General features: G+C 51.3%; 1 protein-coding gene across 5 annotated transcripts in view; it reads right to left on the bottom strand.

Annotated features, from left to right (window-relative positions):
- Positions 1–1,664: 1,664 nt before the first annotated feature.
- Positions 1,665–13,027, bottom strand: part of nfrkb (nuclear factor related to kappaB binding protein) — a 112,279-nt gene continuing 100,916 nt past the window's right edge. For all 5 annotated transcript variants that reach the window (XM_078426997.1, XM_078426994.1, XM_078426995.1 and 2 more), the window contains exons 25-26: positions 10,911–11,046; positions 1,665–9,509 (exon numbers count right to left, since the gene is read on the bottom strand). In XM_078426997.1, coding sequence (XP_078283123.1) covers positions 9,390–9,509; positions 10,911–11,046 — 256 coding nt within the window. In that variant the 3' untranslated portion in view covers positions 1,665–9,389. The remainder of the gene's footprint in view (positions 9,510–10,910; positions 11,047–13,027) is intronic.

Below are 13,027 nucleotides of genomic sequence, written 5' to 3'. Positions count from 1 at the left end.
GGTCCGCATTAACGCCACTGATCTCCCGGTGGCCCAGCACTTCAACTCCCCCTCCCATTCCCAGTCTGACCTCTCTGTCATGGGCCTCCTCCAGTGCCATAGTGAGGCCCGCCGGAAATTGGAGGAGCAGCACCTCATATTTCGCCTGGGCAGTTTGCGGCCCGGTGGTATGAACATCGACTTCTCCAACTTCAGATAGCTCCTCTGTCCCTCCCTTCCCCTCCCCCTTCCCAGATCTCCCTCTATCTTCCTGTCTCCACCTATATCCTTCCTTTGTCCCACCCCCGACATCAGTCTGAAGAAGGGTCTCGACCCGAAACGTCACCCATTCCTTCTCTCCCGAGATGCTGCCTGACCTGCTGAGTTACTCCAGCATTTTGTGAATAAATCCACCTATATCCTTCCTTTGTCCCGCCCCCCTGACATCAGTCTGAAGAAGGGTCTCGACCCGAAACGTCACCCATTCCTTCTCTCCTGAGATGCTGCCTGACCTGCTGAGTTACTCCAGCATTTTGTGAATAAAAACCTGCCGACCCGCACGCCAATGGGTTGTCAGGGAAACCTGCAGTCACAGGGAGGACGGCAAACTCCACACAGACAGCGCCTGGGGTCAGGATTGAACCTGGGTCCTTTGAGCTGCGAGGCAGCAACTGTGAGCTGCTCTACTGTACCCCACCCATGTTCCTTCTGGGGTGGGGTAGAGTAGGAGAGATCAGTTATGAGGGAGGAGTGTTATGCTGCTCAGTTGGAGGTGGAGGCTTGTACACAGCGCCTTGTGTTACCATGACTCAAGAGCACTTGCCTGGCCATTGTGAGTGCTCTGTATGGGAGGGAAAGGACCGACTTTAGACTGGCATTCCTTCGCTGTGGAACAATGCGAGCCTGAGGTGATTGTTGACTGGTTGGACCAGTAGAACCGGTTCAGGTTTGTCCATGCTGATTACACAGTGAATGATTCCCAGGTTTACTCAACAACAATCCAAGGCAGCAGTTCTACCTTCCATGTCTGTGACCTCCCTTCACATGACAGGGCGGAGAGCAGAGAGACCATCAAGGTGGTGAGTGTGGGGGAAGTATGGCAACTTCTCGAGATCAGACTGCCAGTCCGGATGGACACAGAGGATATCTCTTCATGTTAATATGTTTAATAAAGTTTCACATCAATGACGTTCCATTTGTACTAGGAAATGTGAGAAATAATGTAAAGGAGGAAGCTGAGAGATTGAAGAAGGGGTGGATCGCAGCAGCCATTGGTGTTGGTGCCGGCTGTGAGGGTGGGGTAGGGATCGCAGCAGCCATTGGTGTTGGTGCCGGCTGTGAGGGTGGGGTAGGGATCGCAGCAGCCATTGGTGTTGGTGCCGGCTGTGAGGGTGGGGTAGGGATCGCAGCAGCCATTGGTGTTGGTGCCGGCTGTGAGGGTGGGGTAGGGATCGCAGCAGCCATTGGTGTTGGTGCCGGCTGTGAGGGTGGGGTAGGGATCGCAGCAGCCATTGGTGTTGGTGCCGGCTGTGAGGGTGGGGTAGGGATGCCTGGGGAGGAATCAAAGTCCGAAACACCAGAGGAAGCAAAACTCATGCTGGAAATGTGAGCATAGACGTGGCACTGGCAATTATCTGAACTAAACTACATTTGCTGGAAGTATCAGCAGTTCAGTTTATTGTTACGTGTACTGAGATACAGTGAAAAGCATTTGTTGAGTGCTAACCAGTCAGCAGAAAGACAATACATGATTAAGACAATACCAGCATCTGTGGAGAGAGAAATGAAGTTAATGTTTTGGTCCATGATAAAAGCACCTCAGTCTGAAATGTACAATCTACTATCTTCACAAATGCTGCCTGCCTCTCTTATTGTAGGATTATATATATGGGCGAGACCAAGCACAGGCTCAGCGATCGTTTCACATAACACCTCTGCTCAGTTTGCCTAGGTCAATTATAAAAGAAGAAATTGCGGAACATTTGGATAGCGGTAACAGGATCGTTCCGAGTCGGCATGGATTTACGAAGGGGAAATCACTAATCTTCTGGAATTTTTTGAAGATGTAACTAGGAAAATGGACAAGGGAGAGCCAGTGGATGTAGTGTACCTGGACTTTCAGAAAGCCTTTGAAAAGGTCCCACATAGGAGATTAGTGGGCAAGATTAGAGCACATGGTATTGGGGGTAGGGTGCTGACATGGATAGATGTTTGGCAGACAGGAAACAAAGAGTAGGGATTAACGGGTCCCTTTCAGAATGGCAGGCAGTGACTAGTGGGGTACCGCAAGGCTCAGTGCTGGGACCGCAGCTATTTACAATATACATTAATGACTTAGATGAAGGGATTGGACATGTTAGAGGCAGGAAACATGTTCCCAATGTTGGGATGAGTCCAGAACCAGGGGCTACAGTTTAAGAATAAGGGGTAGGCCATTAGAACGGAGATGAGGAAAAACTTTTTCAGTCAGAGAGTTGTAAATCTGTGGAATTCACTGCCTCAGAAGGCAGTGGAGGCCAATTCTCTGAAATGCATTGAAGAGAGAGCTAGATAGAGCTCTTAAGGATAGCGGAGTCAGGGGGTATGGGGAGAATGCAGGAACGGGGTACTGATTGAGAATGATCAGCCATGATCACATTGAATGGTGGTGCTGGCTCGAAGGGCCGAATGCCCTACTCCTGCACCTATTGTCTATTAAAAGTAACATTAGCAAATTTGCGGATGACACAAAGCTGGGTGGTAGTGTGAACTGTGAGGAGGATGCTACGAGGATGCAGGGTGACTTGGACAGGTTGTGTGAGTGGGCGGATGCATGGCAGATGCAGTTTAATGTGGATAAATGTGAGGTTATCCACTTTGGTGGTAAGAACAGGAAGGCAGATTATTATCTGAATGGTGTCAAGTTAGGAAATGGGGAAGAACAAAGAGATCTGAGCGTCCTTGTTCATCAGTCACTGAAAGGAAGCATGCAGGTACAGCAGGCAGTGAAGAAAGCCAATGGAATGTTGGCCTTTATGACAAGAGGAGTTGAGTATAGGAGCAAAGAGGTCCTTCTGCAGTTGTACCGGGCCCTAGTGAGACCGCACCTGGAGTACTGTGTGCAGTTTTGGTCTCCAAATTTGAGGAAGGATATTCTTGCTATTGAGGGCGTGCAGCGTAGGTTCACTAGGTTAATTCCCGGAATGTTGAAAGACTGGAGCGACTAGGCTTGTATACCCTTGAATTTAGAAGGATGAGAGGGGATCTTATTGAAACATATGATTATTAAGGGATTGGACACATTAGAGGCAGAAACATGTTCCCAATGTTGGGGGAGTCCAGAACCAAAACCACAGTTTAAGAATAAGGGGTAGGCCATTTAGACCAGAGATGAAGAAAAACTTTTTCATTCAGAGAGTTGTAAATCTGTGAAGTTCTCTGCCTCAGAAGGCAGTGGAAGCCAATTCTCTGGATGCTTTCAAGAGAGAGCTAGATAGAGCTCTTAAAGATTGCGGAGTCAGGGGGTATGGGGAGAAGGCAGGAACGGGGTACTGATTGTGAATGATCAGCCATGATCACATTGAATGGCGGTGCTGGCTCAAAGGGCCGAATGGCCTCCTCCTGCACCTATTGTCTATCTCCCAGTTGCTGAACACTTTAACTCCCTCTCCCATTCCCACACTGACCTTTCTGTCCTGTGCTGCCCATTGTCAGAGTGAGGGCAATGTAAATTGGAGGAACAACACCTCATATTTCAATTGGGCAGCGTAGACCCCTGATATTGATTTCTCTAACTTGGACGTAACTCTTGCTTTCCCTCTCTCCATCCATCCCCTGGTTCGACTATTTTCACTGCCTTCCTGATTAAATGTGACTGTTTGTGTGCCTTGTTGTCACCTTCCCCTCAACTAACAATGAACCATTAGGCAATTAGTCTGAAGGGTCTCGACACGAAACGTCACCCATTCCTTCTCTCCTGAGATGCTGCCTGACCTGCTGAGTTACTCCAGCATTTTGTCTACCTTCAATTTGAACCAGCATCTGCAGTTATTTTCCTACACCTTCTGCATTTCCTTACCATCGTCGGCTTTGATCGGCTTTCACACCTTACCCTTCTGTAACTCTATGTCTCCATCTCAAGGGAGCAGCAACATGACCCAAACCGTCACACATTCCTTCTCTCCAGAGATGCTGCCTGTCCCGCTGAGTTACTCCAGCTTTTTGTGTCTATCTTTTATTGTAGAACTGAGTTAGAGTACATCTAGAAATTGCCCCTAGTGTGCAGGGAATGGATGGGATAACATGGAACTTGTGCGAACAAGACCAGTCAGTGTGGACTCGGTGGGCCGAAGGCCCTGTTTCCATTCATATCTCAAACTAACACAATAGGGTTCTGTTCCTCAAGATTACATTGATTTTCCCTGGGATCCAGTGCAGGAATCCACCCAGACTGATAATCGGGCATTAAGGTAATCGAAGGCCTGAATCTCAGGATTGTCCTGAGACTGAAGGGAAATGTTCTGCAAGTGGTGACCCAGTTGTGTTTCGGTTCCCTCATGTAGAGACCACCTGGTGAGGACTGACTGAGCTCACTTTCCGGCCGACATCAGCAGCACAGTTATCGTCTGGTCTCAGACCTTCCTCTTTCTCTGCAAATCTGAGATACCAACACAACAGCTCCGTCTTTGGGCTTTCAGTTTTCTGGGCACGGTAGCGTCGGCAGACGAAGTTTATGTTTGCCCCGTGACCTGTGTGTGTTTCCTCCCACACTCCAAAGACATTCAGGTTTGCAGGTTAATTAGGTTGGTACAAATGTAAATTGTCCCTCGTGTGTAGGATAGTGTTAATGTACGGGTTTCACCGGTCGGCATGGACTCGGTGGGCCGAAGGACCTGTTTCTGCGCGGTATCTCTAATCTCTAAACTAAATGTTCCCACCTGTAATGTCTGTCTCTGCAGAGGCTGTTCGACCTGCTGAACATTCCCAACATTTATAATAAATAGTAAAATCTCAAGCTTACCGAGCTCAGCAAGATGGAGAAAGTACCCAGGTTATATCAAGAACAAAATAGAATTCAGAAGGTTGAATTATTAGCAGGTAAAATCAAGGAACTTGTTTTATAAATACAGAAATGAGTAGAGGCGAGCGAGTAAAGAACAGGCCCTGAGGGAAGGACAACAGGTGAGTTGTTGACACTTGTACTTGTGGAGTCGCGTTGATTTCCCTTTAAATAATGCTTCAGGTGTAAAAATCTCACTTGTTTTAAAAACTTTCTCTGCACTCAGCAATCCCCTTCCTGGAGCGTCAATGCTCCTCGACCTCCAGCCGACTGCATTACAGATTTGACCAGCAGGTGGCAGAGCCGGGCTATAACTGGGCAGGTCCTGCACCTCAACATTCAACTGCTAGAGATGCAACGTGTCCAGATTGAAAACGAGGAGCTGCTGCTTCAGCTGATGTTGGGCAGTACTGCAACATTAGGGTCGGTCATAATGGAATTATGGGGGTGTGGGGAATTAAAGTGACAGAGAATCGGAAACAGTTGTGGTTCATAAGTGATAGGAGCAGAATTAGGCCATTCAGCCCATCAGATCTAAGCCATTCAATCATGGTTGATTGATCTTTCCCTCCTAACCCCATTCTCCTGCTTTCTCCCCATAACCCCCGACACCCGTACTGATCAAGAATTTATCTCTGCCATAAAAATATCCATTGACTTGGCCTCCAATGCATACTGTAGCAATTAATTTCAGAGATTCATCACCCTCTGACTAAAGAAACTCTTGCTAATCTTCCTCCTAAAGGAATGTCCTTTAATTCTGAGGCTATGACCACTTGTGGGATAAGGGCTGAGAAGGAAACTACAACTAGGGGTGCCAACTATCTCACCCCCAAATAAAGGACAGGGTGACATCACCGCCCTGCACCCCACGTGACCTCACCCAGTCAGCGGCCACGTGTTCCCGCTCCACCAATGGCGGCCCCCAGGGACAGGAGGTAGGTTGCTACGTAATCTCCGTTAGGCGGCGCCCGGGGCTCCAGACCTACATTGTCCAAACCTACAGCGTCCGGGCCTAATACGGGATAAGGGCGGTCCCATATGGGACAAACCAATTTAGCCCAAAATACGCGATGTCCCGGCTAATACGGAACAGTTGGCAACCCTAACTACAACCGAGCTCTGGGTAGAAGGGCTGAGGATATGATAGACCCTTTTCTTATCAGTGGTAGAGTCATACAACACAGACACAGGCATTTCTGCCCATCACTCTTATTCCAGTAACTAAGAACCCACCTGTAGTTTAGTTTAGTTAAGAGATACAGCGCGACCAACAATCCCCATACACTACCACACACTACGGACAATTTACAATTTTTACAGAAGCCATTTAACCTACAAATCTGTGTGTCTTTGGAGTGTGGAAGGAAAGTGGATCACCTGGGGAAAACCCATGCAGTCTCGAGAATGTAAACTCTAGTTCCATCCTGAAAATGGGTGGTGTCTGTACAGTCTCTCACGCTGTATGGCAACAACTCTGCTGCTGTGCCACTGTGCTGAATATTTAAACTCAATGAGCAGTGGGTGGGTGGAACAATGGAGGGGTGATGGTGACAGTGAGGGGTGGGAGAGAGAGAGGGGGAGAGAGAGAGATGGGGGTGGGAGAGAAGGGGGGCGGAGAGAGAGAGAGGGGGAGAAAGAGGGGGGAGAGGGAACGATGGGTAGGAAAGGGGATGGTGAGGGTTGGTGGGGACATTGAGGGGTGGCAGAGGGAGAGGGGAGTGGGAGGGCAGAGAGGGGACGGTGAGGAGGCTGGGTGGGAGAGGGAGGGGGCAGAGAGGGGTGGCAGAGGGTGGGAGGGCAGAGAGGGGATGGTGAGGAGGCAGGGTGGGAGAGGGAGGGGGCAGAGAGGGGTGGCAGAGGGAGAGGGAGGGGATGGGAGGGCAGAGTGGGGACGGTGAGGAGGCAGGGTGGGAGAAGGGACGGTGATGGGTGGAAGAAGGGACGGTGATGGGTGGAAGAGGGAACGGCGTGTGTTCTTAAACATGACAAATCCTCAGCAGCCGACCTGGCTGCACTAAAACAGCTTCTCATGAGTGGTCTTTTCAAATGGTTGAGTTGTAGATCCAGCTGTCATCATGTGAAACGCAAAAAGCTACTCAGCGGGACAGGCGGCATTCTTCTCCACAGAGATGCTGCCTGTCCCGCTGAGTTACTCCAGTATTTTGTGTCTGTCTGCGGTTTAAACCAGTATCTGCAGTTCCTTCCTACACATCATGTAAAACACTGTGAACCACTGATTCAGGGAATGCTCTCATACGTTTTAGTAAAGAAGCTGTGGATATTTAATAATCAGTTTCTAGAATCTCACATCAACAATGTTTTTGATTTTAAAAATCTTAACAACCTGAACACATGAAGGTATTGACAAAGTGCCATATTTCATTGCTCCAGACATACATTGGACATATTCTTGTCCATCCGTGTACGTGTACTGTGTAACACCACCATTACAAACTAGTGCCGGGCTGTCTTGGTATTTGACTATTGAAGTGCAGACTGAAACTCTTCTAATACTGTGTTCTGGCAAACTAAATAAGTGTCTGCTCACTTTACTTGGTTTGTGCAAGCATGATTGGAGAATGGTCTGGGAAGGAAGTTCCCATCATTCCAGATAGCACTGGTGGGCACATGAACACAGCTATCCCCTTGAGCGGGCAGGGGTCCCACCTGCTGGTCCCCCAGTGGTGCTCTGGGCCCTCGGTGGTGCTCTGGATCTCGGTGGTCTGGATCTGTGCTCTGGATCTCGGTGGTCTGGATGTGCTCTGGATCTCGGTGGTCTGGATCTCGGTGGGGCTCTGGATCTCGGTGGTCTGGATGTGTGCTCTGAATCTCGGTGGTCTGGATGTGTGCTCTGGATCTCGGTGGTCTGGATCTGTGCTCTGGATCTCGGTGGTCTGGATCTGTGCTCTGGATCTTGGTGGTCTGAATCTCGGTGGTCTGGATCTCGGTGGTCTGAATCTTGGTGGTCTGGATCTGTGCTCTGGATCTCGGTGGGGCTCTGGATCTCGGTGGTCTGGGTCTCAAGGTCGGCTGTGGGACGTGCCCGGGGCATGGAGGGGGAGATGATGGGTCAATGTGCCGGGATGGAGGTGTGGGTTGAATGGTCCGCTGGAGGCCCTGCAGCAGCCTGGGGCTTGATTAGATCAGGAGGCCCAGCGCGTGGATTGGATATGGCCTGCAGCGGTACATAGGAATTGCCTGTCACACACTGTCTAGCTCAGTCAGTGAGAATGTGCAGGGGGACAATGCATCTTAGACATGGAGATATTTTATAAAGGGACGGTTTAGATCAGCCATATTGGTTGTGAATGTCAGGGCATGCTCAGAGGCAAAGGCCCTCTTCTCTGCTGCTGCTTATTACTCACTGGTAGCAAGCTGAGCATGCTGATTGTTGTGTAGTTGGCACCAATGTGTTTCTAGCACACAGCACGGTTTCACAAAAGGTCAACAGCATTGATGCCAGTTTTGATTGTGCAGTACCTTACATGTGAAATAACTGCAAACGTACTGCAGTATAATAGAGAACACCAGAAACTGGTTAGAGCATTGTATGAAATGGGTCTGAGACACAGCACCCATGCATTCAGTCGAAGCAATGCAAACATGACGAAAGGAAAAAAAAACTGCAGATGCTGGTTTAAATCGAAGGTAGACACAAAATGTTGGAGTAACTCAGCAGGACAGGCAGCATCTCTGGAGAGCAGGAATGGGTGACGTTTCGTGTCGAGACCCTTCTTCAGACAGATGTCAGGGGAGGGGGCGGGACTTTGTCTCACCCCCTACCCTGACATCAGTCTGAAGAAGGGTCTTGATCAAAATTCCTTTTCTCCAGAGATGCTGCCTGACCCGCTGAGTTACTCCAGCATTTTGTGATTACCTAACATGACTAGTCATTACACACGCACACGACTATGTACACAGCACGGTGGGCAGAGGACCTCGAGCATTCTTCAGCTGGTGGCAGCTTCTACCTGACACACCTCACATGGACCCAGCTGCCTGAAGATCGTTCAGTGCCGTTCCCCTCCTCATAGGATTCTCCACGAGGCCGGCTGGGCCCCTGGCCGGGAGCAAGATGTATCCCGGGTGCACCAAAGATCAGCCAGACCGGACCGGCACGGGCTGGTGGAACAAGCCGCCAGTCTGTGGCCCACCACCCAGACAGGATTCCTGCTACTACACATTCATCACTCAGCTGTTCTACTGGATTTATGTACAGGTTCTCACAATATATTTTCAGAGGAGGCAGATTACAATCCAAGTCTGTGTGTGTACAGGAGGCTCCGGGCACTAGGCACAGAGCACGAGCTGTGAACCAGGAGCAGGCGGTGGAGAATAAATAAAATGGAGTCTGTGTGAGAGACAGTGTTCACGAGTCTGGCGGCTGTTTCACTGAGGAAGCTGTGGTCACAACAACAGTGGAGATGGGCTTGGTGGAGTTGATGGAAGTTCCCTGGTGAAGCTGAGACGGAAGGTGCTGGATCCTCACCTGTGGAGTGGCAGAGGGAGCATCAGAGGTGGGCGGGAGGGAGGAGAGAGGGGCGGGGAGAGGGAAGAGACAGTCAGGAGGGGAGAGGGAGGGAGAGAGGGTAGAGGCAGGAGGGGAGAGGGTGGGGAGAGGGAGTGAAGGAGGAGGGGAGAGAGAGGGAGGGAGGAGGGGAGAGTGGAGAAGTAGGGGAGAGGCAAGAGAGGAGAGTGGAGAGGGAGGAGGGGGGAGAGAGGTAGGAGGGGAGAGAGGGAGGGGGGAGAGAGAGGGAGGAGGGGGGAGAGAGAGGGAGGAGGGGGGAGAGAGAGGGAGGAGGGGGGAGAGAGAGGGAGAGAGGTAGGAGGGGGAGAGAGGTAGGAGGGGGAGAGAGGGAGGGGGAGAGAGGGAGGGGGAGAGAGAGGGAGGAGGGGGGAGAGAGAGGGAGGAGGGGGGAGAGAGAGGGAGGAGAGGGGAGAGAGAGGGAGGAGGGGGGAGAGGGAGGAGGGGGGAGAGAGAGGGACGAGGGGGGAGAGAGAGGAGGGGGGAGAGAGTGACAAGGGGGAGAGAGAGGGAGGAGGAGGGAGAGAGGGAGAGGAGAGAGAGGGGGAGGGAGGGAGGGGGAGAGAGAGGGAGGGGGAGAGAAAGGGAGGGGGAGAGAGAGGGAGGGGGAGAGAGAGGGAGGGGGAGAGAGAGGGAGGGGGAGAGAGAGGGAGGGGGAGAGAGAGGGAGGGGGAGAGAGAGGGAGGGGGAGAGAGAGGGAGGGGGAGAGAGAGGGAGGGGGAGAGAGAGGGAGGGGGAGAGAGAGGGAGGGGGAGAGAGAGGGAGGGGGAGAGAGAGGGAGGGGGAGAGAGAGGGAGGGGAGAGAGAGGGAGGGGGAGAGAGGGAGGGGGAGAGAGGGAGGGGGAGAGAGGGAGGGGGAGAGAGAGGGAGGGGGAGAGAGAGGGAGGGGGAGAGAGAGGGAGGGGGAGAGAGAGGGAGGGGGAGAGAGAGGGAGGGGGAGAGAGAGGGAGGGGGAGAGAGAGGGAGGGGGAGAGAGAGGGAGGGGGAGAGAGAGGGAGGGGGAGAGAGAGGGAGGGGGAGAGAGAGGGAGGGGGAGAGAGGGAGGGGGAGAGAGGGAGGGGGGAGTGGAGGGGAGAGAGGGAGGGGGGGAAGGAAGTGAGGGGGGGAAGAGAGGGGGGGGGGGGAGAGAGAGAGAGGGAGGGGGGAGAGAGGGAGGGGGAGAGAGGGAGAGGAGTCCCAACGGTGACGTGTTAATACGCTGGGAATGAGTGGGTGAGGAGGCAGGCGTTGACAGTGCAGCAGGATCCACCCCCCCCCCCACCCTCTCACCGGGCCCCCCTCTCCCTCCACCCCCTCACCTCTCACCCTCCCCCCCCCCCTCCCCGGGCCCCCCCCCTCTCCCCCCCCACCCACCCCTCCCCGTACCTGAGTGGCCTGCCCCTGGTGCTGGAGTTGCTGCAGCTGCTGTGCGGTGACGAAGCTGACGGGTTTGCTGCCGGCGATCAGCTTGGTTCCCGCAGGCATGGTGGTGAGAATGATGTTCCTCCCCAGCCCACTGATGCTGCAGGGAAACAACACATCCGTAAACCAACCGTGGCCACAACATGGATTGTAAAACCATCATCCTTACTCTCTCTCTCTCTCTCTTCCTTCTTAATGCCCTGTCCAGCTGGACCACTGACCACATACAGTGCAGTGCTCACCTCTGTCCACCCCCCCCCCCCCCCCAAGGGTCTGCAGCCATTGAGCACGTACAGTACTGTGCTCTCTCCCCAGGCTGATCAGGAGCTGTGCAGCCTGGCCCCACTCTACCTGCCTGTCCACACACCTCACCCCGAGCAATGGACAACACTGGCAGCTCCAGGCTGCTGAATCAGCCAACCCCCCCCTCCCCGGGACAGTTGCTTCCCAGCTGTTGTGTAAGATGGAACTGCAGATGCCGGTTTAAACCGAAGATAGACACAAAAAGCTGGAGTAACTCAGCGGGACAGGCAGCATCTCTGGAGAGAAGGAAAGGGTGACGTTTCGGGTCAAAAAGAAGGGTCTCGACCCGAAACGTCACCCTTTCCTTCTCTCCAGAGATGCTGCCTGTCCCGCTGAGTTAATCCAGCTTTTTGTGTCTATCTTCCCAGCTGTTATCAGGCAACTGAACCATCCTACCATAACCAGATAGCAGTGCTACCCCATTAAAGACCCTCAGACTATCTTTGATCAGACTCTACTGGACTTGCACTAAACGTTATTCACATTATTCCCTTTATCATGTATACACTGTAAATGCTCGATTGCAATCACGTATTGACTTTCTGCTGACAACACGCAACAAAAGCTTTTCACTGTGACAATAAACTAAACCTCTCCCTTTGCTGCTGTGGCTGGACTCACGGTCCCAACAGTTTGATCTCTTCTAGTTTTTAAAGCAATGGTTACTGTGAGAACGCTGGTTAATACTGACTTCTCGCTCCTCCCTGTCTCTACCTGCTCATCGCCTCATTGCTCCACGTGTTGGCGAGGTCTGGCTCTCTGACGTGCTCACCACTTCCACTATCTTGTTTCAGTTTTCCAGCATCTGCAACGACTCAACTGTAACTAGGATAGAAAATATCCACAAGCCCTTCACCCAGGAGTTAGGAGAACAAAGCAAACATCTATCGCCATTCCCCGAAATGTATTCCATTCAGCCCAACGAACCTGTCCTCACACTCAGAGTGTTCTGCAGCCGGCTTGTATTTTATCATGCATCTGTCTCACTGACATAAGCCTGATCTAACAAAGTACAAGTCTGAAGAAGGGTCTCTACCTGAAATGTCACCCATTCCTTCTCTCCAGAGATGCTGCCAGACAGGTGGCAGCATCTCTCAATCAATCTCCCACTCAATCGAGTTGAAAACGATGTGCTAAATGGCGATTACACCTTGCTTAATGATGGAACTTTCTGTAAATACATGTCTGGAAAAATTACAGAATATTTGGAGACCAATGACACTTCTGATGTCTCGGACTCCACCTTGTGGGAAGAAGCTTTCAAGGCAGTTATGAGGGGTCATATTATTTTGTATGAAGCGTCTTTTAAGAAATCCAGAGAGAGACGTTTACAAGAAATTGATTTGGAGCTTTCTCCAATGGAGACGTTGTATAGGAGCACAAACAACCCCCAACCGCTGCAAAATATCCTCAGTCTAAAATATGAGTATAACACGATTCTAACAAATCAAGTCAGTGACCAGCTACTGCGACTGAAACAGCGATATTTTGAATTAGGGGACAAACTGCATACATTGTTAGCCCGTCAGCTTAGAGGGCAACAAGCAAGTAGGGCCATACATATAATAAAATCAGGCAAGGGTGTTGCTTTAACCGATCCAAAGTTAATAAATGAACGCTTTAAGGAGTATTATCAAGAGCTGTATAAATCCAAAGCTAACGGTGATATCAATGCATGGTTAATAAAGTTGGACATACCAAACTTAGATAGTACCTCTTGTGAGGCCTTAAACTCAGAACCCTCCTCTGTAGAAATCATGGACGCACTTAGGTCGTTG

This window comes from Rhinoraja longicauda, chromosome 32 (assembly GCF_053455715.1).
Source record: "Rhinoraja longicauda isolate Sanriku21f chromosome 32, sRhiLon1.1, whole genome shotgun sequence".
Lineage (NCBI taxonomy): Eukaryota > Metazoa > Chordata > Chondrichthyes > Rajiformes > Arhynchobatidae > Rhinoraja > Rhinoraja longicauda.
The sequence above is the reverse complement of the archived record's forward strand: the minus strand, read 5'-3'. Positions and strand labels throughout refer to the sequence as shown.